This window comes from Nannospalax galili, unplaced genomic scaffold, assembly GCF_000622305.1.
Source record: "Nannospalax galili isolate Female #2095 unplaced genomic scaffold, S.galili_v1.0 scaffold1049, whole genome shotgun sequence".
Lineage (NCBI taxonomy): Eukaryota > Metazoa > Chordata > Mammalia > Rodentia > Spalacidae > Nannospalax > Nannospalax galili.
The window spans coordinates 45,165-72,264 of record NW_008358636.1 but is presented as its reverse complement, the minus strand read 5'-3'; the positions used below and the strand labels follow the sequence as shown (position 1 = coordinate 72,264).

At 41.5% G+C, this 27,100-nt stretch overlaps 1 protein-coding gene across 1 annotated transcript in view; it reads right to left on the bottom strand.

Annotated features, from left to right (window-relative positions):
• LOC103724791 (probable maltase-glucoamylase 2) overlaps positions 1 to 11,933 on the bottom strand; it is a 102,960-nt gene extending 91,027 nt beyond the window's left edge. The window contains exons 1-2 of the mRNA XM_017795310.1: positions 11,828 to 11,933; positions 7,620 to 7,699 (exon numbers count right to left, since the gene is read on the bottom strand). Of these exons, the coding sequence (XP_017650799.1) occupies positions 7,620 to 7,699; positions 11,828 to 11,933 (186 nt within the window). The remainder of the gene's footprint in view (positions 1 to 7,619; positions 7,700 to 11,827) is intronic.
• Between the last annotated feature and the right edge of the window lie 15,167 nt (positions 11,934 to 27,100).

Genomic DNA, 27,100 nt, shown 5'->3' with positions numbered 1-27,100 from the left:
GGAGGAGGAGGAGGAGGAGGAGGAAGAGCTGCTACAGGGGATAAATAACACCAGTTCAATCATTAAAAACAGATCCAAGAAAATACAAAATCAACATAATGACAGGAATGAATGTACATCTTTCAATAACACTAAATATTTCTGATATTATTTATGCTTATGGGTGTTATGCCTGCATGTATGTTAGTGCACGTGTGTCATGCAGTGCCTGCAGAGGACAGAAGAGAATGTCAGATCCCCTGCAGCTGAAGTTATAGACCATTGTTATCTACCATGTGGGTAGTGCAATTCAAACCTGGATTTCCTGCAAAAGCATCCAGTGCTCTTAACTGCTGAGCCATGTCTCCAGCCACAATAACACTAAATATTAATGGCATCAAATCCCCAATAAAAAGATACAGACTAACAGAAGGGATTGAAAAACAGAATCCATCTTTTTGCTGCTTCAAGGAAAAACACTTCACCAACAATAACAGTTACCACCTTAGGGTTAAAAGATGGAAAAATGTATTTCAAGTAAATGGAGCTAAAAAAACAAGTAAGGGTATGTATTCTAACATCTGACAAAATAGACTTAAAATCAAAACTAGTCAGAAGTGATAAGGAAAAAGTCACCAATAAGATATTATAATGTTAAATATATATGCACCAAACACATGTGTAGTCAATATCAAAGAAGAAAAACAACTACCTCTAAAACTACAAATTAACCCCAACACAGTAACAGTGGGTGGCTTCAGTAAATAGCCCTCTTTCACCAATAAACAGATATTACAGTTTGGTTTCTGTTGTTCTAATAAACATCATGACTGAAAGCAACTTGGGGAGGAAAGAGTTTATTTTTTCTTACATCTTATAATTCATCACTGAGAAAAGCAAGGCAGGAACTCATGGCAGGAGGCTGGAGGAAGGAATGGATTCATCAGAGACCATGAAACAACACTCCTTTCTGGGTTGCTAAGCTACCTTTCTTACATAGCCCAGGCCCATTTGCCCAGGGACAGCACGGCACACAGAGGGCTGGGCCCTCCTACATCAATTAGCAATTAAGAAAATGCCGCACTGACTTGCCCATAGACCAATTTGATGGAGGAAATTCCTCAACTGACACTCCCTCTTCCCAGATATCTGTAGAACTGACCAGCACAATGAATCATCTGAACAAAAACATTGGTGCTAAATGGTTTCATAAATCAAATGGACCTAACAACATCTACACAACATTCCACCCAAACACTGAGGAATACACATTCTTCCCCACAGCCCAGAATACATAATGACCACTACAAAACATCAGAAAAGAGGAACAGCTTATTAGGAATAAAGCAGACAAAAGACTGAAACGACTTTGCTGACAGTATGATTATCCAACCAACCAAAGAACATACGAAAAGGTGTTTAACTTCATTGGTCAACATGAATGTGAAAATTAAAACAATAGAAGTATTGTTTCATTAAGAATGGAGAAAGCATCAAAAGTTGGTTAGGGTACAGAGTCTGAACCAGCTGCTAGAGAAAAGGTAAATTGGTACAAATGCTTTGACAATATATTTTATAGAATTAGCTAAACCTATACGTGGACAAATTCTATGGACTGGAAATTCCATTTTAAGTATAGAGCTAATGAAGTCCCTCCCCATATGTTCAGAAGATATGGCAGCATTATTGTTTTTTAAATCCCACATGAAAACTCACAGATCTCATCAAAAATAGAATGCATTGAAATATTTTATTTATAAATAACACTTATGAAATCCACAGGTAAATGTATTAGTTGAAAAGCCTACTGAAAAATACATATACTATATATACATGAGTGCATGTGTATAGCCAAGTCTATATAGCAAAAACACAGTGCTAGACATGGGAAACCTCCCTTCGAACTGAAGATCAGGGTAGTCCAAGAGACTCCCAAAATATCAGAGTCTATTTTCACAGCCCTTGATTGCCTCCCAGAACTTGAAGGTAATACCCTATTGTTTAAGACAGGACATACATCAGACACAGGAGTTAAAGCGATGTAGCTGGAACTGGGCTGGAAGTCTCCTCTCTGAGGACTAGCCCTCATAGTATCAGAAGATACTATGCTAACTGCCAAGGGAGAAAACCAATCAATGATCCCATCCAGCTGTAACTACATTGACTACCTCAGCAAATAATCCCTATTGGTGAAGTAGTGGCACTTTTATCTTGGGGGTAATCAACAACTGTCTATTTGGATTTAAGGCCTGTTCAATGGGAGAGAACTCATATGTGGTACTGTAAACATAGTCAAATACACATGGCTAGAGATGTCATAGACCCTAGAGATAAGCCTGCTTTTGTCACACCCCTAGACCAACATAATTTCTTACTATGTTCATATTCCAAATACATATCCTTAGATTTACAGACAAGTGTAACTCTCACCACTCACCAAAGAAGTTTATTTTTGCAACAGATAGAGACTATTACAAAGTTCCACGACTGGCCAAACACAGCAAATAAGTATCTGTGAGGTGCCCAGCCCTAAGTGACACACCTACACTGCAACTTCTATACCAAAGGCTCAGGGAATATAGCAGAATGGGGGTGAAAAGAATATCAATGCATCTCTCAACTTTCACCAGTAAAGCTTCCTCATGCAACAGATGGTGGTTAGCCCAGAAAGTCACAACTGGTCAAAGTGCAGAGAATAAGAGACTGCAGCATGCTTATCCCTGAATGTAACATCTATATCAAAACGCTACCATCCAAGGCTCAGGGACCATTGCAGAAAAGAGGGTATAAAGATTGTAAGATCCAGAGGTGGCAGGTGACCAGACACCTGGGAAGTTATGCGTATGACTCAGAAATTGTAACAGCACAACATAAGACCTATGCAAACTCAAGCCAGACAAAATCCCAGCATAGAAGTGGGGAAGAAGACTCAACCTCAGCTGAGCATCTATTGGCAACAGATAACTGATGAGCATGAGAGAGTTGGTTTTCTTTAAAGATGTGATGCTGGTAGGTTAACCAGGGTCCAGTGGATGAACTCACACTGAAGGATATTTGGGGAAACAAATTTGACTTGATAGACCTTAGTATATGTGAGTAACTGAAATGTATATTAATATACATATGTAGTATATATGAGTACATGATAATACATAATAATATATAATTAGTATATATGAGTGCATGAAATCTGGTGGAGGGTATATAAAAAAGAGGTGCAGATAGGAGAAAGGGGCTAAATATGATCAAAATATATTGTCCTGGAACCTTGCTAATATGAATTTATAGCAATGGTGTCAGCATGCACAACACCCATCAATCAGACAAAAACACAGCATAGAACTGGAGAAATGGACAGCAGACCCCAATCTTAGCCAAAGAACTATTGGCAGCTGAGTACTGCTGGGTGAGGGAGAGTAGTTCCTCTTTAAGGAGAGATCCTAGATAGGCTGACTAGACCCCAATGAATGAACCTGCACTTAGGGACATCTGGGTACACTAACTTGACTCAATAGGCCTTAACATATATGACAGAATGCATTGAAGTTTGGTTCGGGGGCTATAGGGAAGTGTAGATGGGGGAGGGTATAAAGATGATTGAGATGTTTGTATTAAATGTACAAAAATTCAATAAAAAATAAACATTAAAAAATTCACAAAAACTCAATATAAATAAATAAAAGGAAAATATTTTAGTTTATTCACAATGAAATACAATAGTGTCAAAGCAATGACTTATGAAGACTTGTAACTTCTCCCAGCAATGGGATGTTTCATAAAAATAATGTTGAGCTAAGGATAGCTAGTATATATCTAAGCTTATAAGTTTCAAAGCATGGGTGAAGTGGACAGTGTTCTATGTAAAAGTTAATAGTGCTTCTGTGAACACAGCAGTGTAGGTCTGTAGGAGAATGGCTCAACAAGTTGTGGTGTACTCATATAACAGAATGTCCCTCAACCACAAGAAAAAATAGCAAATAAAAAGCCCCGTGACAGGAATGAGCTCCCCGGCCCTGGAGCTGCTGACTAGGGGATCCCATAGATGCTCAGACAACACTGACTATTGCCATTGCTCTTGGTTACCCTGGAGAACTTGACAGTAAGACTCTAGAACAGAAGAAACTACATGATAAATTGTAGACCAAACATTGGAAACATCAAGCTGGTATTGACCTCAAAGCTTCATTTCTCTTGGCTAGTTTTCATAATACTGGAAGGTGCTATGCATGCTACCAGAAGAGAAAAGTACTCATCAACTTTATCAGATGTGAACCCTATAAGCTACAACAGTGACTTGAATGGCAAGATGTACCCTCTGGTATAATAGCAACATAAATGCTTGGGAGGTGATGAACCAGTTTACCTGGCTCTGTTATCAGGGCCAAGAGCCTGTGGTTAGGCAGGTCACAGGCTATAGGCCAAAACCTATTATTGTTCTGCTAAATGGAAATAGTTTGAAACAAACTCCTAAGGACTTATTTTTATGCCCATTGATTAACTCTCACCAGAGAAAGTTCTTGCAGGAGATGGCGATTAACACAGACCACAACTATGCATAGAAAATAAGGGGCAGTCGAGTGCTGAGCCTCAAACAGGACACCTATATCCTACCTTCTCCTCCCAAGGCTCAGGAATTGTTGCAGAAGAGGGACAGAAAGATTTTAAGAGCCAGGGGTGGCGGATGAATACAAAGAAACTGCGTTTTCTGGACCCAACAGGGAAGTTGCATATATGAACCCACAACACTTGTGACAGAATGCACAAGACATGAACAAGCCCCAACCACACAAAAACACAGCATGAAGGGAAGAGGCAGTGAAGAAGCCCCAGCCGTAGCTGAGGCTCTGTTGGCAACAGATAGCTGCTGGGAAAGGAAGAGTTAGTTTTGTTTAAAGGTGTGAGGCCAGGTAGGTTGACCAGGCTCCAGGGGATGAACCCACACCCAAGTGCATACGTGGAACAAAAATTAGACTCAATAGGACTTTACAAAACATAGAGGACATGAGGTAACGGAGAGGTATGGGGGATGGGTAAAGGTCTGAGGGGAGATGGGGGAGGGGCCTAAATATGATCAAAGTACTTTGTATAAAATTCTCAAGCAATCAATAAAATATTATTAAAGTAGAGTTTGATATGTATATACAACACTATAGATGCATCCCAAGAACATTCTGGATGAAGAGGCTTTACCTGTGATTCTGCTCTGTGATGCTCTGCAATAAAGAAAGCTAAGTGACTGGGAAGAAATCCTCCCAGAGCAATAGAAGTGGGAACAACTACAGCAATATGTCATGAGGGAATTTGGTATGGTGATGATAGCTTTACTTACCCTGACTGCATTAATCTACACAGGTGGAATCACATTATAACTCAATAAATACTCCTCAGCATTATGTGAAATGTTCAATTCTCTGTATTTGCATTGCATGGTAGTTTAATACCTTAAGATAAAGTACAATTAAACCTTCATCTCTAGCTAGTGATATGCATGATGAATAAATCATGAGAAAGTGAATTAGTTTCCGGAATTTACTGCAAATTGCATAAAAATAAGATGGACTTATGGATAGATGGAAGTAAGGGGGACTAATACATACAAGAAGTAAAATATTAATAGGGGGATTTAAATGATAGGTATTTTCTACATATTTAACTACATCAGCACTAAATTGTTTTTAAAAATCTACTTCACTTGGGAGGCAGAGACAGGTGGATCCTCTGTGAGTTCGGGGCCATCCTGGTCTACAGAATAAGTTCCAGGCAGCTGGAGCTACAGGGAGACCCTGTCTCAAAAAGACCAAAAAATTAAAAAAATAAAATAAATAAAATTCCTATAACTGGTATATAAAGATGATTCCAAATGTAAATAAAGCAGCTCTCTTAAGTAAGCAGCTCACACTGTGCATACTATTTTACACATAAAGAAACTTTCATAAAATCCAAGTAAAGTTTAGGTTTCTGACTATAATCTCGGGTGTCAACTCAACACACCTAAAGAGAGCGAACTTCAACTGAGGAATTTCGGCCACAGAACTGGCCTGTGGTCATGCCTATGGGGCATTCTCTTGATTGTTAACTGATGTAGAACGGCCCAGCCCAAGGGCAATGCTACCCCTGGACAGGTAAGCATGGGCTGTATGACAAATAAAGCTGAGCAAGCCAGGAGAAGCAAGCCGGCAGGCAGCATCCTCAGTGACTCTCCTGCCTTCAGTTCCTGCCTCGGTTTTGTAACCTGTAAGCTAAATAAATCCTTTCCTCCCCAAGTTGATTTCGGTTATGGTGTTTTATCAGAGCAACAGAGAAGCAAGCTAAAACACTGGCCATCATCACTTCAGAACTATAAAGTACAACTGAACTCGGAAATGAATGAAAGACAAATACTAAGACAGTAAAATTATCATTATTTGTTGAGGGTGGAACTATAGTATCTCAAAGGAAGAACTAATAAAAGCTTTCTGAGAAAAGATAGAAAATTTAAGTTGATCAAATATATAATAAATATCTAATCATAATTATAATTTAATTAAAGGTAAAACATGCAAAAGAATCATTAGCAAGAAAAGTAACATTATAATCAACATAAACATCAGTTAGAACACATAATGAATTATATTTTCAATAGAAACTAAAACTATCAGTGCTGGGGAGATGGCTAAATGGATAAGAACACTGGCTGCTCTTACAGAGGATGGGGGTTCAGTTCCCAGCACCCACAGGGTGACTAAAACTGTCCATAACTCCAGTTCCAGGGAATCCAATGGCCTCTTCTGACCTCCTCAGGCATTGCACAGCATGGGTGCACTTGCATACATTCAGGAAAGACATTCATGCACATAAAATTTTTTTAAAATAAAATAAATCTTAAAAAGGAAACTAAATCTATGAAATACCAAGGAAAACCTTCATATACAATAAAACATATTGAGCAGCACAAAACTTTCTCTCTGTCTCTCTCTATCTCTCTCTCTCACACACACACACAATCTTACAATTATATGTGTACATGTATCTAGAGGCTCTCTAGATTTTTATAATAGGAAGATTAAATTACTGAGTTACCATTTTTAACCAAAGTCCAATATAGTCCTAATTACTATCAAAATACTGTACTATTGGATATAGACTGTTAGACTATGGGATTCATAAGTAAAATCTAAATGCATACCACCTTTATGACATAAGTCATACATGTCACAATAGAGCGGGGTTCAAGCACTTGATAGGCTCATGGAATCTTCCCAGGAGGAAAATCTCTGTTCTTTGCCCCATGTACACTGGGACATAACTATGGAAGTCTCTTGTTACAAGAAGTAACATAAGTTAAGTGACCCAGTCATCCACAATTGCTTGATGGCCTCCTTCTTAAGGAACAACAAACAATAAGCACTTAACCTTTCCGAGATCAACTTTGAAAGATGTTCAATATTTGTAACTTCCTTCTACTTTGGACTTTGGAACCTTGTTTGCGCCTATGCTGTCTGCTTCCCTTATGTCCTTGGTGCTGTTGTTTATTACATTTTCCATTAAGACAAGAAATTGTAGACTTGTAATTCATCCCACCACCACTCTTTTCCCACTTAACAGACTCAGTTATTTTAAATAAAACCCAGAAGACCACCAGCAAGAAGCTCATCACTGACCTCTGTCACCACCTGGCCAGGAGCACAGTCTATCCTTTCTGACTCAGAGATGTCTGGACACTCAGGAGTAAATGAAGAATCTGTAAAGAAAGCAAAGGGCAAAGTTGAATTTACAGTGTAATCACAAACTCCGGGAAGGAAAAAACAAAATGTACATTTCCCTTTTAAAATGTGCAATTCTAGGCTGGGCATGGTGGGGCACACTTTTAATCCTGGCACTCAAGAGGCAGAAGCAGGCAGACCTCTGTGAGACTGAGACCAGTCTACACAGTGAGTTCCAGGCCAGCTAGAGCTATAGGGAGACCCTGCCTCAAAACAAACAAACAAAAAACAACAACAAAAAGCCCAGATACATACAACTCTATGGTTTCCACTAATTTACAAGGTTGGATAAACAATAATGACTAATGAATTCTAAAATACTTTGATCAGCCCCCAAAGAAATCACATATGTGTTATTGATATTTTTCTATCCCCCTTTTCATTCAGTCTTGAGAGAATATGCATCTATTTTCTCTGTGGATTTGTCTGTTCTGAAGCAGTTTATGTCTGGCATGGAGTTTCCAAGGTTAGTCCACACTTTAGTATGTATCAATGCTTCATTCCCCTCCATGGGTAAATCATATTCCATTATACAAACAGGACAGAAATGATGTGCATTTGGGTCAATTCCACTGTTCAGCCATTACACATAATTCTATTATGAACATTCACGTTGCAGTTTCTGTGTGAAAGTGTTTTCGGCTCTCTTGATTACAGATCTGGAATTGGAGTGGTTGAGCCATAACTAACTCTATCTCTAACTTTTTTTAAAACAAATTGCCAAAGTGACTGTACCATTTTATTTTCCTACTGGCAATGTATTAGGGTTCCAACTTCTTCGTTAGCTAAAGATCACTTGTTCCTATGTTATTAAAATCACCTCGATGAAGTAGCATCTCATTGATTCGGCTTATTTTCTCCAAATAATTAATAATGTTGATTATCCTTGCTAGTCTTAAGGTCATTTGTAGATTTTTCTATGGAGAATGGTTTATTTATATTCTTTGCTTATTTACAAATTAGGTTTCCTTTTTATTTCTGAATTGCAGCTTTTTAAATGTTTTATTGAGCTTTTGTACATTTCATTCAACAGTTCTAAATCAAATTTAGACCCTATCCATGCCCCCCACCCCTACCATCGGACCTTATGTATTCCGCCATACATGCTAAGTTCTATGCAAGGAAGCATTTGTACCCAGATGTCCTTCATTATATATCTTAGATGCTAAGCACTGTTTTACATTTCCTTTAGAAACATTAATGTATTTCATGTGGGATTTGGCGGGGGACTGTTTAATTTTGTCATTTGAAGGACAAAAGTTTTCAATTTATTTGAAGTCCATTTTACCTACTTGTTTCCTTTTGTTTCTGTGCTTGAGATTCATTTAACAGTTGACTAATTCAAGATCTCAAATATTCATAGCTATGGGGTTTTTCTTAGAGGTTCACAGTTTGGGCTTTTACATTTAGGTCTTGATCTATTTTAAATTAATTTTCAGATATATTTCCAGGTAGAAATCAAGAATTTTTGCAGGGGGATATCTAGTTCTATTATCCATTTGATTTTTTTATTGTTTATGTTTATGTTATTTGTCTATTTGTTTGTTTTTCAATAGATTCTCACTCGGTAGCCCAGGCTGACCTGGAACTCATTATGTAGTTCAGGTTGGCCTTGAACTCATGTCAGCCTCCTGCTCAGCCTCCCAGTGCTGGAATTACAAGTGTAAGCCATCATGTTAAACAAATAAAACTGTATAAAAACAAAAATCTTCTGCATAGTAGAAGAAACAATCACCAGAGGGAAACAGCAAGATATAGAAAATGAGAATGTATATGCAAGCCATATACTTGAAAGGAAGTTAAATTCCAAATTCTACAAGGAATCCATAAATGAATAACCTGATTAAACACAGGCTAAGCACACAAATAGATATTTCTTCAAAGAAGGCACACCAATGACCAACAGGGGTGAAAAGATGCCCAACATCACTAAGCACTAGTGATTTGCAGATCAAAACCACAAAGAGATATCATCTCACACCTGCTCAAGAGGCTACTATCAAAACAAACCAAAAGACGACTGTTGGAGAGATGTGAAAAATGTGAACCCTTGTGTGCTATGGATAAAATGTTTAAAATAAAACTACCACATGATCTCTTAATCCACTTCCAAGAATTTAACCAAAAGAATTGATGTCAAGATCTTAAAGAGATATTATACTTCCCTGCTAACTCTACCACTATTCCCTATAACCAAGATGTGTAAACACCCTAAATGCCCATTGAAGGCTGAGTGAGACAAAGAACATATAAATGTACGTGTATCTGAGTCACAGGGCATAGAGCAATCAAACTGATATCGACCTGCAAGCTTCATCTTTACTACCTAGGTTTCGCAGTGCTGAAAGGTGCTATGCACACTATCGGGTGAGAAAAGTTACCAACAGTCTTACTTAGCTGTGAACTCTGGGAGCTACGATAATGACTGGCCCGGTAAACTATGCCCATTGTGCAGTAGTGGCAGAAATGTTATGGGAGTGACCAACCACTTTCTTGGTGGATTTGAAGTTCATTCCACAAGATGGAACCTATGCCTGGTACCAAAACCCATAGCTGGGCCAAAAACCCATAGCTAGCTAGGTCATAGGCTCTAAAAGAACCTGGTACTGTTACTCTGCTAAATGAGCATAGTAAGAAACTTCCCCTGAATTCTTTTCTTCACACCCAAAACAATATTTCATCTCTCATTCCTCAACAGAGAAGCTTCTTTCTGCAATAGATGACCATCAGTAGAGACCTACAACCAGCCAACACGAAGAGAATAAGAGACTGTTGGATACCCAGCTCTAAATGAGACACCTATATCACATCTCCTCATCCCCAGGCTCAGGGATGATCTTGGAGGAGGGAGTGGAAATATTGTAAGAGCCAAAAGCAGTGGATATCTGCAGCAAAATAGTATATTTCAGACCTGACATATGAACTCCCAACATCTGGGACTACATGCAGGAGACTTGCCCAAGATCAAGCCAGCCAAATCCCAGAATAGATGGGGAGGGGCTCACGAAGTCTCACCCTTGTAGAAGAAGCTATTGACAATTAATGGCTAGGGGAGGGAAAGTCAGTTTTCTTCAGGAACCCAAACCCTAAAAGGTTACCCATGTTCCAGTGGATAGTTTAACACCTTTGCACATACAAGCAGCATTCAGTGGATTCAGTGGATATTTAAAAAGAAAGAGAATATACAGGAAGTTGGAAAAGAAAAATGGTGGGGGGGGGATGGAAGGAGCTACAGGGAAAGGGGGGTACATTTGTTCAAAACCCATTATATTTGTGTATGACTATTTAAAAAAAGAATTTTAGAAAGAAAATGTATATTTACATACATTCAAATATATTTAGTCTTAAAAAATAAGTCCTGCAATATGTAACAACCTGGATGAACCTGGGGGATGTTATCCTAAGTGAAAGCAAGCAGTCATAGAAAGATAAATACCTCATTATCTCCTATGTGAAATGCTTACAACAGTCAAACAGAGAAGCAAGCAGAATGTGGAGAAGGAGATGGATAATTGCTGATAAATGTGTATAACATTTCAATTACGCAAGGTAAGTTCTAGAAATCTGATACACAACATTGTTCCTGTAAGTAACAATACTCTTTGGTATATATAAAATTCTATTAAACAGGTAGGACCATATTACATATTTTCAACCATGAAATAGATATTAAATCTGTTTTTCAAGTCATATAAGCATATATTTAAAAATAGGTCAGAGGAAAAGTCTAGTATGTAAAAAGAGTTAAAGCAGTAACTGCTTTGGATGGTCAGAGTGTTTTAGCGTGATTACAGATATGGTCTGGTTTTATGCTAAGTAAAAGAATAAACACATATATACTAGATAGAGCATAATCTCTTTTGTTATTTAAAAGTGTTACACAGGGACTGAGAGATGGTTCAGCAGTTAAGAGCACTGGCTGTTCTTGCAGAGGACCAGGGATCAGTTGCCAGCACCAACATGGCAGCTAACAACCATCCATAACTCAAGTTCTATGGAATCCATTGTCATCTTCTGGCTTCAATAATGAATAAAATGGTATCTTTGGCATGCAAAGGGGACTTCCTCTACCCATCTTTCCAACTCAGCACCCACATCACCCTTACCTGAAGGTTTCTCTAGCACAAGAAGCAGCAAAATGATATCCAATGCCAATAAAATTATATTGAAAATGATCAGAAGGACTTCCAATATGTTTAGCTTCTTCGCCATCTAGACAGAAACAGATAAGTAGATCACCACAGAGCTCCATCAGTCTGAAGGAATAGATAGGCATTGTGATTAAAATGTCAACTGTGGGGCCTGGGGACATGGCCAGTCAGGAAAATGCCTGACTCACAAATCCAAACCTCTGAGTTTGAATCTCCTGTTGAGTGTGCTAGGGAGGCAAACAGGGGCTGTGCTGGCCAGCCAGTCTAATCAAATTCGTGAGCTCCAGGTTCAATACAAGACCCTATTTCAAAAAGTACAGTGGAGAGAAATACAAAAAGGCACCCAACGCCAATTCCATACCTCAGTATACCCAAAACAGTCATACCTCACACACACACACACACACACACACACACACACACACAGTTAACTTGTTCATAAGACAGACTTGATCATCAGCCCTTCTCAGCAGTTCTTTTTGCATAATCCAGAACATATTTGCTCCTGTCATCCCGTGTCTCCAATGTCTTTAGTGTACCTAACACTTCTAGAGCGCTTGCCATTTTCTATGCAAAAACAAGGGCTGTTTTCTTTTTATATTATTTATTTATTTTCTGTGTTTGTATACGTGTGGGAGGGAGGAGCATGTTGCTAGAGTGCATGTGTGGAGGTCAGAAAACAACTTGCAGGAGTCGGTCCTCTCCCTTCTCCACCTGGGTTTCAGGTATCGAACTTAGGCTGTCAGGCTTGTGTTCAAGTGCCTTCCGCTGAGCCATCTTGTCAGTCCCAATAGTGGATATTTTCAAGGAAAAGCATATTAGATCTAAAAACCTGGAGTGAGAAAATGAACCAACATACTCAAGATAGAGGGATGAGAGACAGAGAGGGTTCATCAGACTCTCCAATGTGACTCAACATTCTCACTTGTTCTGTTCAGTGGAAAACAAGGCACGAGTAGGGAGAAAGGACATGACAAAATTGATTGCAAGTCCTGTTCCTGTTCCTCTAGAGGATGCTCAGGTGTTTCGCGGTGTAGAATCACAGTGATCCTTTTAAGGATCTGATAACATAAGCAAACTCGATCCTGATCGCCAGCATAATGTTTTCTTGTAACACACAAACACACGTAAATTCGGTGGCTAACAATAACCCTGACGATTATGCTTTGGCCTAAGTGTTAAAACACTTGCTTCACTGAATGCATGAATTGGGAATCGATGGACGTGAATTCCAACCTGATTTTCTTACTAAGAGGGGCTGCATACCTGCTTAGACCTGTGTCTCTTCATCTCCAAAAATGTGGATTATAGTTCACTTTTTTGCTCTAATGATATCAAGTTCACCGTTATTGTGTATCTTACATTTCCAGACCACCTTACAACTCCAATAGCTATGGTCACCACTCCCCTTCTACCAACCCCCACACCGGAGCTATGCCCCAGAATTTATAACTCCTCAGTCGTTTCACTTTTGAAATCCTAAGCACTGCTTGCCTGCTGTTCACAAGCTTGTATCCTTTTATTCTTTCCTTTTTTAAAATGTGTGTGTTATACGCCTGTATGTGCATGTGTGTGTGTGAGGGTGCCCACCACCATGTGGGCACATGTGGAGGCCAAAGATGTTTTCCTCTATCATTTTCCACTGTGCTTTTTGAAACAGTGTCTCTCAGTGAATCTGAGATCATCATTTTGGTTAGACTGCTTGGCTAGTAAGTTCTGGGGATCCACCTGTTTCCACCAGCCCTCTCCAGGGTTGGGGTTACAGGGAAGTACACAGCCCATTCCCGATTTTATGTGGATGCCAGAGATTTGAACTCAGGTCCTCCTGATTGCACAGCAAGCATTTTACTCACTGAGCCTTATCCCCAGCTTTGACGTCCTTTTCCCTTTCCCATTGCCTTATTTTAAACTTATTCTTACACTTTTTTTGTTTGTTTTATGTGGGGGGGTATTAGTTTATTTTTTCATATAGGTAGGTTCATCTACTCATGTTATATTACTGCATTTCAAAGGCAAAAACACAGTTGTCTGTTCCCAATACCAAGGCCAGATATAGCCTTCCCCCTAAGATAAATACACACAACAGGAGCACTGCCATTCTGCCATACCATGCCCAGCCCAGGAGTCAGTAGAGACCCTGCCAGGCTGAAAGCCAGCCGAGCCCTTCTGTTGTCCCCCCTCCCACCCCTGGGGCCTCTGAGCTTTCCCAAAGGTCATTCACAGGTCACCAGCAACAGGGCAGACAGAAAAAGGCACAGCATATGATGGCATGGTCATAACTCCCAGGAAAAGGAACTGCTCCCTGAATCCTCAGTCCTGGAATCCCCGGGGAGAATGCTAATCCAGCATTTCATCAGCCAGACAAATGTCCAGACCCAACAGTGTCTTGATTGTGCCTAGGACCTGAGGGATTCCCCCCAAGAATGCTGGAAGTTCAGAAAGTAGAGGAAACAGGCTAAACAGTATTTCCCTCAGTTCTGAAAATAAATCATACACTTGACACAAACAAAATTTAACAGGAATGAAAAAGAGAAGACAGAATCTTGTTTCAAGACTGAAGGAAGTAACACAAACACACACTCAGGGCCTTTGTGTCCTTTCCTTAAGGCACTCTAGAAAAGTCAGGATCTAAAGAGAGAAAGGAAGGCCTTTACATTTCCCCAGACTCCACCCAGTGCTGCCCTTCTCAATTGAAGGACCTTAATAAGGCCTGGGAACTGATGAAAGCTCAGACGTTGCATAGCCCGGCTGCTTTTGCCAGGAAGATAGTTTCTAACCACTACAAAGACTTCTGGAAAAAGCAGCAAGTTAGAATCTGTGATGCCCTTTGCACACATAGGCTCAGGACAGGCCATCAGCTCAGCCTCCACATTCAGGGCTGGCAGTGGTTGGGGTTCTGGCTGCCAAAAACAAAGCACTTAGCTCTGCAGTTAGGCAGCTGAATCTTAGAACCTCAACCTGCGCTGGACCTGACAGGTTACACCATGGTCTGTTGAGACCTCAGGTAGCTACCGATCCCCAGCAGAGTGAGTTTGTGCACAACAAATCCCCCAATAGGTTCCCCTCAAGGATTAGGGGTACCTGATAAAAGCCTGAATGGAAGACAGGAGTCTTGAGGCAACAGAATTCTCAGGAAGAGGCAAGTTCAACTGAACTTTCTAGATTTCTAGTTAAAAGGCCCGGTCATGCTGGAGAAGGAATAGTCTGTTTGACCTTGAGTGTCACAGGCAAGTTTCAGGGAACACAACAAAAGAATGAAAAGGGAGATGGAGGACAGAAGGGGAATGACGGGCCAAGAGAGGATAGAGGAGGGACAAGAACTGGTAATGCAGGGTGGGCCAGGGAATAAAGAGCAGAGGCTCTTGGGAGGTAGTGCCTCACAGAGGAGGGGTTCCTTCCAGCTGGGGAAGAACTAAGCAGTGGTTCACAACCTGACTGCTGTGATTTGCAAGCTCACAGCCTTGGGCCCTGAGGGATCAGTTGCAAGAGGCTGGGGTTCCTTCTGCCCTGTCCATCTAGACAAAGAAAAGAGAGCCCCACCCTGAAGTCAGAATCTGTCACCCAGGTACCCAGCCCAGAAGTCTAGCAGAATAATGCTGACTGGAGATTTTTCCCTTATCAAGAGACAAGGAGGGGATTTTGATCTTCATAAAACCTAACCTACCAGGTATATCAGGTGCCCATTTGTGACCATTACACCATACATTATTTTTATCTCCTACAAAAGTCCCTTTACTACATTTAAAATGCATAGGAAATTCAAGTTTACATAGCATTCTCAGAAAAATAAATTGTCATAACACTAAATAGTCTTCAACTTTAGATCCACACAAAATCAAGCTACAACATAACAATATAATTAGAATTAATTTGGTCTTTGAAATACTACAAATTGCTTCTTTTAAAAAGTAATTTTTACATTCAGAAATCAGGCAGGCCACTAGAGAAAGGACACCGTAAGTGAGAACACCCCAGACTTCTGACCCTCTGGTACTAAAAGTGCCTTGGAATCTATGTTCAGAAAGTTGGAGATTCAAGTTTTAATATTCTTTTGCTAAATAAAGGCACACTCATAGAGGCTGGCAAGACAGCTCCATGGGTGAAGGCACCTGTCAGAACCTGAGCTTGATCTCTGGACCGTATATGGTCGAAGGAGATAACTGACTGCTGAAAGTTGCCCTCTGACCTCCACAAGTGTGTCATATCATATCCACGTGCATATGCTCGGGCACGCACACACACACACACACACACACACACACACACACCACAAAGACATATAAAAAGAATTTCAAAGAAAAAGACACAAAGTGATTTCTGCAGTTGCAGATCATTGAAAGAAGTTGAGAGAGGGACAGAATGTGAAATCATTCTGGTTGAAATTTTGGTCAGAATTTCTGGCTGAAATTCTGTGGATTTCATTTAAAAATGAAAACTAGACACTATCATACCAATCCAAATTCAACAGCAGTCTCCAAGTTTTCATGAATGACATTACGATTTAAAACAAAGTTCATCATTGCAATTCCATCCATTGGAATGTGGGAATGTGCCCTGCAGACACCAAATTTCGAGCTGTGCACAGTTCTCTTTGGGGTGACATCGTAAACATGTTCAAGATGGCCCCAGTGGCTAACAGTTTTTACACTGACAAACGTGTTGTAGTACTGCATCAAAGGCTGAGTTGGAGGCCAAGCATTCCGCTCATATGATGTTCTGAAAAGATGTAGGAATGATGAGCCATGGACCTGTCACTCAGAGTGTATAAATGAGAGCCCCCCCACACACACACGCACTGTCAGAGACACACAACAGAGGTCCCAGGCATTTTCAGTTCTCTCATTGTACCAAATGCTTGCTAGGTCTCCTGATGTTCACTGTGATTTTGGTATGCAATGTGTATCTCTTTAAGTCCAACACCTGTTAGGTAACTGAGTTCACACCATCAAAAAGCACATATTCTCCTCTGTGGGTACAACTCCTCACACCGCTAATGAGTGGGCTCGCTTTGCCTGTCTCCTGGACGTTGTATCAGCCCACATCTCCTGACCACAGTATGTGGGTGAGGCACAGACATGCCTCTATGAATTAATCGATTAAAAATGTCATCTTCTGGTCCTCAGACCCAGTAGTTATTAGAAATCTATTGATGGGAAGAAACTTGTTCACTGAAAGCAGAGACGGCACCAAAACTTTGAATGGTGAGGTAGGCTGAAGCCAAGGTTGTCCTTCAGGGTAGCACTGCACCTGTGGGCATTGTGGTCATCCATCTGAACGAGGTCCACATCACTAAACACGACACAGTCGTAGTGCTTCAAGGCTTCTTGAAAGCATGTATTGAGGAGCTTAGTGTTACTGAACAGAGCATCTCCCTCCTGGCTGATAAAGTACATACCATAGTCCAACTGCTGGCGCTACAAGATTGCAAGATCCAAAGGAGGTAACAGAGCTAACACCTGAGGCGTTCTGCCAGTAGCGGAATTGATAGCTACCTATGGCTGTGACACTGTCCATCTATCTCCCGGTTCTGCTTTGCCAAAACCATAGGCATATGAAAATCATTCAGCATGGTGCCAGCGAGCACAAGGAGCTCCGCAGGGCAAGCGGGCAGCTGTGGTGGAGGACCCCGGGTGCGAAATTTACTTGCTCCCAGGACTGGGACCAGAAACCACACCAGGGCTGGAGTGGTCATCCAGGGCTCAAGGGAGAGGCCTATAGGAGGGTACATTGTGCAGTGGTGTAGGGACTGGGACCAGTTGGGGCAGGCAATAAGAGAGGAAGACTAAGGTGCAGAGTGCAGAGGGCCACAGCAGGCAGCAGCCTCGCTGCCCATAGAGTCTCGGGGAACATCCCAGAGCAGCCCCAATCATCCCTTTCCTTGAATGAGGACCCAGGCTTTTGTTCTTTGTTCCGTTTCCCTTGTTCTCTTGGAAACTGCTGGCTTTTACCTGCGACTGGCCTAAGCCTCAATGTGTACTGCTTAACGACATTGTTTACATTTTCCTTGTTCCTTATCCATTAACTGACTCTCTAGACAGAAACAAAGGAGCCAAACACTTGCCTGGGTGTTGATACATTGCACATAGATGCCTCCAGGGTTCATCGTATCCCCTCACAAACTCACACCTGTGGCCCACTGATGGTCTTAGTGAGACAATGAGAGGTCTACATGTCTTATTTTCGCCAGCACCTTAGCTGCTAATTACAATGGATACGCTCTTAATCACCTGTCGAACCCCTCCCTCCTCCTGAAGCATTCCACCCCAAACTTAAATTTTCTATCTACTGTCCTGGCTCCTTTTCACTTGTCTTTCAGTCTTCTATTTCATTGAATGTTTAAACTCTTCAAAATGTCTTTGAGCCCCCCTTTAAACTGCTCACACTCTTTAAGTAACCTCCACCACTCATAGGACTCTACATAACACCTGACAATAATCTGGTCTGTATTTCAGAGACTGAGATTCATGTATTCCATAGTATGTTCGATGTCTCTAGTAGTCCCAAGACTCAACCAAAATGAACACATTTAAACATAACATCACACCCCTGCCCCTTATAACCTGGTCTCAACTCCTACCAGCCCTGCCAATCAAGTAGTTTTCAAATAATAACTTGAGGGGAAAATCAACATTTCTTTTTAAACTCTTGGGGATTTTTTTTAACTCATCTTTTATAAATTTTTGGTTGTCAGTTCTAACCACCAGTCACTAGCTCAGTTGCACTGTTTTCCGAGTAACATTGAGAGGTGGGGAACAGGTCATTCCCCCAATTACCCAGTAGAGTCATTGGGATTGCCTATATTCAAATCTTAATAGTGCTGTAGATAAACTATAAATGGTTTCAATTTTCAACTGAGACAACCTTTACATTAGTGTATAATAATCCAAGATAAGAAGCCCTTCAATATTGAAATGAAAGCAAGGAGCAATGATTAACATACAATTTGCCAAAAGGAGTTTGAGATGAAACTTTAGCTAGAGAAACTGAGGTTAGGAGATTGAAATTGGCATGTTTTAATTGTTCTTTCTTTTTAACCTAAAGCTATTGGTTGGGGGCTGGAGAGATGCCTCAGAGGTTGAGAGCACTGGCTGTTCTTGCAGAAGACCTGGGTTCAAATCCCAGCACCCAGTGGTGGCACAACTCCAGTTCCAGAGGGATCTGACACCCTTTTCTATCCTCTGTGGGCATTGCATGACACAGATCCACTTACATACATGCAGGCATAACACTCATACACATAAAAAGTAAAAATAAATAAAGTTTTGAAAATTAAAGCTATTGGTTGACTATCTTCAAGCCTAAGTTATTGAAAATATTCACTCTCCATTATATATGTATCATGTGCTGAGGAGATAGCTCAGTCATCAAAGCACACAAGCAAGAGGACAGGAGTTTGAATTCCCAGGTCCCAGTAAATGGCAGGTGGGCATGGTGGCTGTCCTATGAATCCAGCCTTGGAAAGCAGAGACAATAGATTCCCCAGAACAAACAATGTGGCTACTAGCAAAACTAGCCATATAGGTGAACTCTGGGTTTGAGTGAGAGACCCGGCCTCAAAAAACTAAGGTGAAAGATTGAAGAGCTGGGACAAAGACTGAGAGGCACGGCTTCTTCAGCTAGTGCCTGAGCATTCACTCACTCCACGTCTCTCAGAATGCAGAACTTGAAGGCCTAGATGACAAACGTCTGAAGGTGGAATTGCGTGCACTGAAAGAAGTCTGAGGGACCCATTCCAACACTCATAACTCCTGACTTCATTTCTTAGACACACAGTTCAAGCTCAGTATTACAACAGACAGTGGCCATCAATCATTCTCCTTCTCCAAGTACCATTTCTCTCCGTTGGAAGAATTCTGTTCCCAGCCTCATCAAGCCAGAAGCAACCACATCTTCTATATCTCCTTCACCTCCCCAAGGGAGCAGATCCTATGTGGTAGCTCAGGAAATGTGGGGAGCAGGCATTATCCAGCCATAAGCTATTGTCATCCAGGGGAAATGTGAGCACACGTGGAGGCAGAAATTCTTCCCTGTCTAGAAATGCTTTATGTGGAAACCTGAGACATAATCACCTTCCTCTGAGTCCCTGCCACCCTTAACTGACTCCCAGAGGATTCCAGCTATTTGTTCTTCCCGTGGTTTGTCCCAGTGAGAGGACTTCTTACAACCCTCACCATTGGGCCTCCAAACACACACACACACACACACACACACACACACACACACACACACACACACACACACACACGCGGTACACACACACACACACACACACACACACACACACATACACATACACACACGGGGGGGTCGGGTGGAGCATCCATACATGTGTACCCATGTGTATATACACATCTGTATTCAACTTTCACTCTTCATCCTCTATAGAAAGCGAAGAAAATATAAGGGCCAGAAGAAATGTGTATCTGAAAGTATCTAAATCATTTAACAGAGGAAGAAACAAGAAAATTTACCAAAGGGAAAGGATTCCACTTGCTCCAGAACGAACTACATAGACAACAGTACTTACCTCACAGCCTTTTTGTCTTTCTTTGCTGTGTCTGTCCCTCAGTGACCCTTAAGGAACACTGAGCAAAGATAACTAGGCTAGTAGAGCCAGCTTCTTCCACAATTGATTTACTGCCCCTATAAAGTTGAAGGTAATTGGAGGAGGGAAGCACATTTCCCAACAAACCATAAAAGGGTTCTTGCTCTCTCTGTGACAGGAAGACAGCACCACTTGTTAATGAATAAGGAAGGTGGGTTTAGTTTGGGGGCGTTTCTAATGACTGCCCCTCCTTTGGGTTCCTGTTTGCATCTGATTTCTTTGCTTGTCACATTATATTGTGTTCATTTGTCTCCCATGTAGCCCAGAGAGCTCAAGAGAAGATTCTGCCTATCTTTTCCAGGGTTTATCTCCAGTGCTTAGCACTTTATAATCTATACATAGTTTCTTTTGTTGATCTAGCCATTTGTTGAATAAGTAAGAAAAAGATTAAATCGCTTTTGGTTTGTCACATTGTTTCCATTTTTATCTCTAAAGTTCACTTATGTTGACTCAGTTTTCATTCATAAAAATATGCCTTCCTACTAATTATTCTAAATAAGCAAAGCATTGTTAAAAGAAACTGCAGGACCATGATGAGGTAAAACACATCTGGTAGATGCTTCATGCCTGTAGACTGCTCAGTCCCTCTGAAACCTATTTTTAAGCTTAAGGAATTTCTCACTGTAAGAATTCTGCCTCCTGAAGGAAAAGGCTGAAAGTTCCTGCTCATCAACTCCCTTTCAGTCAAGGTGGAGGAAAGGGGCCTGGGTTCAGAGGACAACAAAAATCTATGAGTGATTAAATCCAGGAGATGTCAAGAAGGAAGCACCATGTGGACTCTGGGATGAGAGGGAGATGTGTGCCTTATTCTCAGTACTAAAGCTGCTAAGGGCAGAGCCAGTCCTGTCTCTCACAAGATAAACTAGGCCTAGTTGTTCACGACCCATCCTTCACCACGTAGACTATAAACCTGACTCTTTAGGGTCACAGTACAATAGGTTTTTAAAATAGTCACAAAACAGAGCAATCATAGGTACCATCCAATTTGAGAGCATATCCTCCTCTCTTCCAAGAGAAGATATACACTCATTAGTGGTCACACCCCATTTTCCTGGCACCCTATCCTTTAGCCACTAATTATATTTTATCTTTATAGGTGTTCCTGTTTTAAATATTTCTTATAAATAGTATTGTACAATTTGTTGTCATGTATTATCTGGTTTCTTTCACTTGGCGTAATATTTTCAAAGCTTCCCCTACCATTACAGGTATTGGCATTTTATTCCTTTCTATGTGTGCATAATGTCCATTTTATGGCTATACCATATTTCATTCATTCATTCAACATCTGGGTTATTTCCACTGTTTGCATCCTATGGCATTGCTGTCATGAGCATATGAATTTTGCTATGACATATATTCTCAATTCTTCTCAGTATATGCTTAGGAATGGAATTGCTGGGTCATATGGTAATGACCTGTTTAACATTTAGAAAAACTGCTTTCCAAAGTAGCGGGGCTGTTTTAAAACTTTATTTTCCCCATTCATGTTTAAAAGTATAGTGGATTATGTTGGTGGCATTTATAAAACGTAAGTGACAATGCCCAATGTTGTCAGTTGTGTTTGCTTTGAATGCTCAGAATATGGGCATTATACATACAAATACATGCAGAATCCAAGTTCTTGTATTTACAAACTTCTGTAATGACATATTTGCTTTATCTTCTGTTCCAGTATACATTGGCCTTTGTTAGAAGGAAAATTACTTAGATCTCATGTCAAATAAGAAAGATACATTGGCTAAAGTTCATGAAAGGACATGCATTGTTACACAAGATCTATTTTTATGATTGTTTGCTCTTAACTCTCCACATTCCGTGTTTGTGACATATTTCATATTGTAGTGGAGACACACAACCTAAGCTAATAGATAACGTAATTATCAATTACTGTGCTGTGGTGTGTCAACTTACACACCTGAGTTGAGGGAGAATCAATTGGGAAATTGCCTTCATTGGATTGGCATGTGGCCATGTCCATGGGGCACCTTCTTGATTGTTGAGTGATGTGGAGGGCCCAGTCTGTGGGTGGTGCCACCCATGGGCAGGTGGGCCTGTGTTGCATAAGAAAGCAGGCTGAGCAGGAGCCAGGGGAGCAAGCCAGAAAGCAGTGTTCCTCCTTGGCCTGTGCTCCAGCTCCTGCCTCCAGGTTCCTGCCCTGAGTTCCTACCTTGGGCTCCCTGATGAACTGTGACCTGGAGATGTAAGACAAATAAACCCTTTCCTCCCCAAGTTGGTATTGGTCAGCATGTTTTGTCAGAGCAATGGAGAATCAAACTAGGACAATTACTAATCAGCTGAATTTACCACTCTATTAGTTTAACTAACAATTAAAAAACACTAAGTGATTCACTAAGCTGACTTAGTAAAAAACTACCAGAAACATTTTGGAGGGAAGAGACATGCATGTGACCTGGTATCTTCCAGTTGCCCATTAGCAAGGATGAGTGAAGTCAGCTATTGGCATATCAAGCAGTTGTCAAAGCAAGCCGGGGGCTGGAATCATCAGGTCAGAAACTCTTCACTCACAGAGCATCATCCTCCAGTCTCACCGAGATCTGCCTGCCTCTGCCTCATGAGCACTGGGATTAAATGTGTTCATCACCAAACTTATAGTCTCTTGCTTTCTTTGTTTTTAATTAAAAATCCATTGACTCTCAATTTGTGCTGTTCATCTACTTCTCAGTGTGGGGCCATTTGCTGAAGCATGGTCTGTACCAGGAGCCATATTCTGGAAGAAAACTGACTTTCCATCCATCTCTCAGAAGCCACCAGCTATCCATAGCTCCTCAGTTAAGGGCAGGGGCACATGAACCTCTTCCCATTCCTTGCTAGAATGCTGCATGGCTTGATCTTCTGCAGGTTGTGTTCAGGCAACCACAACAGCTGTGAGTTCATGAGTCCAACAGCCCTGTCAGGTCCAGAAGATATTGCTTCTCTCCAGTCCTCCCTGCCTTCTGCCTCTTACAATGTTATGCCCCCCTCTCCTGCAGTGGTCCCTCAACCTTGGGGAGGTGCTATGATATAGATGCTCCATTTGTGTCTGAACCCTCCACAGCTACTTATTTCTCTGCACTTTGACCAGTTGTGAGTTTCTATGCTAACTGCCATCCACTGCATGGAGAAACTTCTCTGATGAGGTATGAGAGCTAAACTACTCTATAGGCAGAGAGATGAAGATTTGGAGGGCAGGTTGATATAACCACCTAGAAAAAGTAGTAGCATTAGGTTCAGCAGTGGGGTTCATAAGCTCCTCAACCATAAGTTCTTAGACAGATTTACAGTATGTGTTTCCTCCTGTGGAGCAGGCCTCAGAGCCAACCCAAAAGCAGTTGGTTACCCCTATAAAATTTGTGCCACTATTGCACCCAAGGGTATATCTTGCCACCTTTGTCATTGCAGTTCACAGGGTTCATAGTTGGATAAGACTGTTGCTGACCTTTTTCCCCTTCAGCACACATAGCACCTTCTTGTACTATTAGAGCTATCTACCTTAGATAAACTTTCCTGGTCAGTTCCAATTTGATTTCTCCATGTTTGGTGACCAATGTATGTAGTGTCTTCAGTGATATGGTTTTACTATCAAGCTCTGGTGGGCAACCAAGAGAAATGGCAATCATCTGTATTGCTTTGGTGTCTCCAGGACACTTCTGATCAACAACTCAAGATATGGTGGTTTGAATGATAAATGTCCCCCAAAGGCTCAAGTATTTGAATACCTAGTCAGTTGGTGCACATTTTCACAGAGGTCATGGAATCTTTAGGACGTATGAACTTGCTGGGGGAAGTATGTCATTGGGGGTGGACTTAGAGAGCTGATAGCCTTGCCCCACTTCCAGTTTGCCCTCTCTCTGCTTTCTGTGTGGGATTGAAGATGTGAGCTCTAACCTTTCTCTTCTGGAGGCCTCTTGCCATGCCTCTCCTGCCATGATGGTTTTTCCTTCCAGAATTGTAAACTAATATAAACTCTGCCTTTTACAAGTTCCCTTGGTTATGGTATTTATCACAGCAACAGAAAAGTAACTAATACACTAGGGGAAGCTTCCCATACCTGGTACTGAGCTTTTTATTTAGCAGACTATGGCTTCTGGGATGAGCATAATCTTCTCTGTGTGGTAACTCCAATTAAACATACATATGTAAGAAATTGATCCTAGAGAGGCAAAGTGATTTAACCAAGTCTCCTGACTCCATACTCCATCTAGAGATTGTTTCTGAGTTTTCCTTTTCAAATAAAAGCAGCATAGACTGCCCTGACTAATGGCTCTGTTGCCCAAATTCTCTTAGGGTCCCATGCTTCTGGCACTACTAGACAAACCATATACCAAATCTTTATCTCAATTTTTCATACTTTATATCCTGGTAGGGAAAATGAATAACTTAAAAAGGTGAACACCTAGTGTCCCGTTCCACTCTGTGGCTCAGCGTGCTGTTCCAGATCGCTTCCACACCCCACCCACAGTCTCCATTAGCTTTCACCCATGCCTTGTGGGCCCACAGTCTAGCCCAAGTTGGTAAATGCCCCCTCGCGTCCAATTCAGTGAGACACCAGGGCCACTTTTTCCACACCGCCTGCTTCTAACATGGCACTCCTTCCTCTAAGGTTAAGTCTCCACAGCTCCCTCTCTGTAGCTAACTCTCTGCAGCAAATTTGCCACAGCAGGCCCTGCCCCTTGGAAGAACAAGAACCCCTCGGGACACACTCCACCCCTTCCTCTGGCTCTAAAAATATTTCCACCAAACTTCTGCTGAGGTCCCTGAGCCTTGGAGGGGGTGATAGAGGTAGGGTGATCTCTCTTGTATCATGGCGAGATAGGGACTTCTTGGTCCTCCCCATTATTCATCTTCAAGCCATGGCCATTGGTCTATCTCAGTGGTGTTTCTTCTACTATAAAGACAAATGGAAGGAAGTAGACACATTTAAACAAACATCAATAAAATACAAATGCCTAGAAGATATCCCAGCAGGTGTACTGTACTCATTAAACAGTATAATTGGCAGTTCCTCCCTGTGGTCCCAAGGAGCCCTCTGGGCCTGGTCCCACCCTCACCTCCCTTTACTTCCCTGGGCTGCACAGCCTCTGGACATCCTGGTGCTAGCATCTTTCCTGGTCCCCAGGAGGCCTCTGGACCTGGTTCTGCCCTCACCTCCCTTTGCTTCCCTGGGCTGCACAACCTTCAGTATCCTGGTGACAGTACTTTTCCTGGGAAAGCCCAGTGGCCCCACCATGCCTTGACTCCCCTAGCCTCTTTCACACTCTCAGCTCCCCTGCCATGTCCCTCCTCCTACCCTGGATACTGGCACATTTCTTCTCATGACACCCCAGACACTGGGGCTAACTTCTTGGCACAGAACCACCACTGCTTCCTGATCCTTTACATCCAGACCAACCCAGTTCCTCCCAGTAGTCCCCAGGAGCCCTCTGGGCCTGGTCCCATACCTACCTACATTTTATTCCCTGGGTGGCTCATCTACCAGCTTCCGGGTGCTAGCAGGAGGGTCCTGCAGCGCTACCACCCCTTGACTCACCCAGCCTCATTCACCCTGCCAGCTCCCCTCCTAGCCTGGGTACTGGCCCATTTCTTGACTTGGAACCACAGACTCCTCTGTTGACCTCTAGGCCCAGAATACCCACTGCTTCCTGATCCTTTGCATCCAGACCAACTCAATTCCTCCCAGTAATGCCCAGGAGCACTTGAGGTCTTTTCCCATCCCAACCTCCCGTTGCATCTCTGGGTTGCACAGCTACCAGCTTCCTGAGACCAGCATTTTTCCTGAGCCCTGCTCCCAGGCCAGCACAGCCCCCAAATTCCTGAAATCAGCATCTTTCCTGGAGGGATCTGAGAGCAAGGAGAAAGTCTGAGAGCATCTGATCCTCATCTGACTTGGGCCTCTGTGGAAACTCTTGAAGACAAACACAAATTGGCCACTCCAATATAAGATCAAAAGAGAGAACCTGAAGCCTAGACCAACCAGCTTTTCAAGCCCAAAAACTAAATCACAAAGGCACATAAAGTTTACAAAAAGAAGCAGACCTAAACTCAACAAAGGAAGGCTTAAATCTCACACAAGAAAACGCTTGAGTCTCACACAAAAATCAGAAAATACAAAAGAAATCCACATAATCAGTGAGAAAATAATAACATGAAAAACCCAAATAATATATCCCCACCCAGTACCAACAGTCCAGTCCTCAAGAAGAGTACAATGAGAACCCCCTAGAGATAACACAGGACATGAAATTCAAAAGAAAAATTATAAACATAATAAAAGAAGTCAGTGAATTTAAAGAACACACAAACAAATTAAAGAACTCAAGGAAGATAGGGATAAACTTCTGAATGAATTCAAAAAAGAGTTAGAAATATTGAACAATACTCAGGCTGAAATGAAGAAGGAAGTGAAACACTCAGTAAGCCCATTAGAAATGATGGAAGAAAGCCTCATCAATAGGATGAATGAAATGGAAAACAGAATATCAAGACTGGAAGATAAAGTGGACAAACAAGACCACTCAAGCAAAGATGAAAAATTGAAAAGCACAAGAATGGAATATGCAGGAATTGTGTGACACCATAAAACGTCCTAACTTATAAATCATAGGCATACAGGAAGGAGAAGA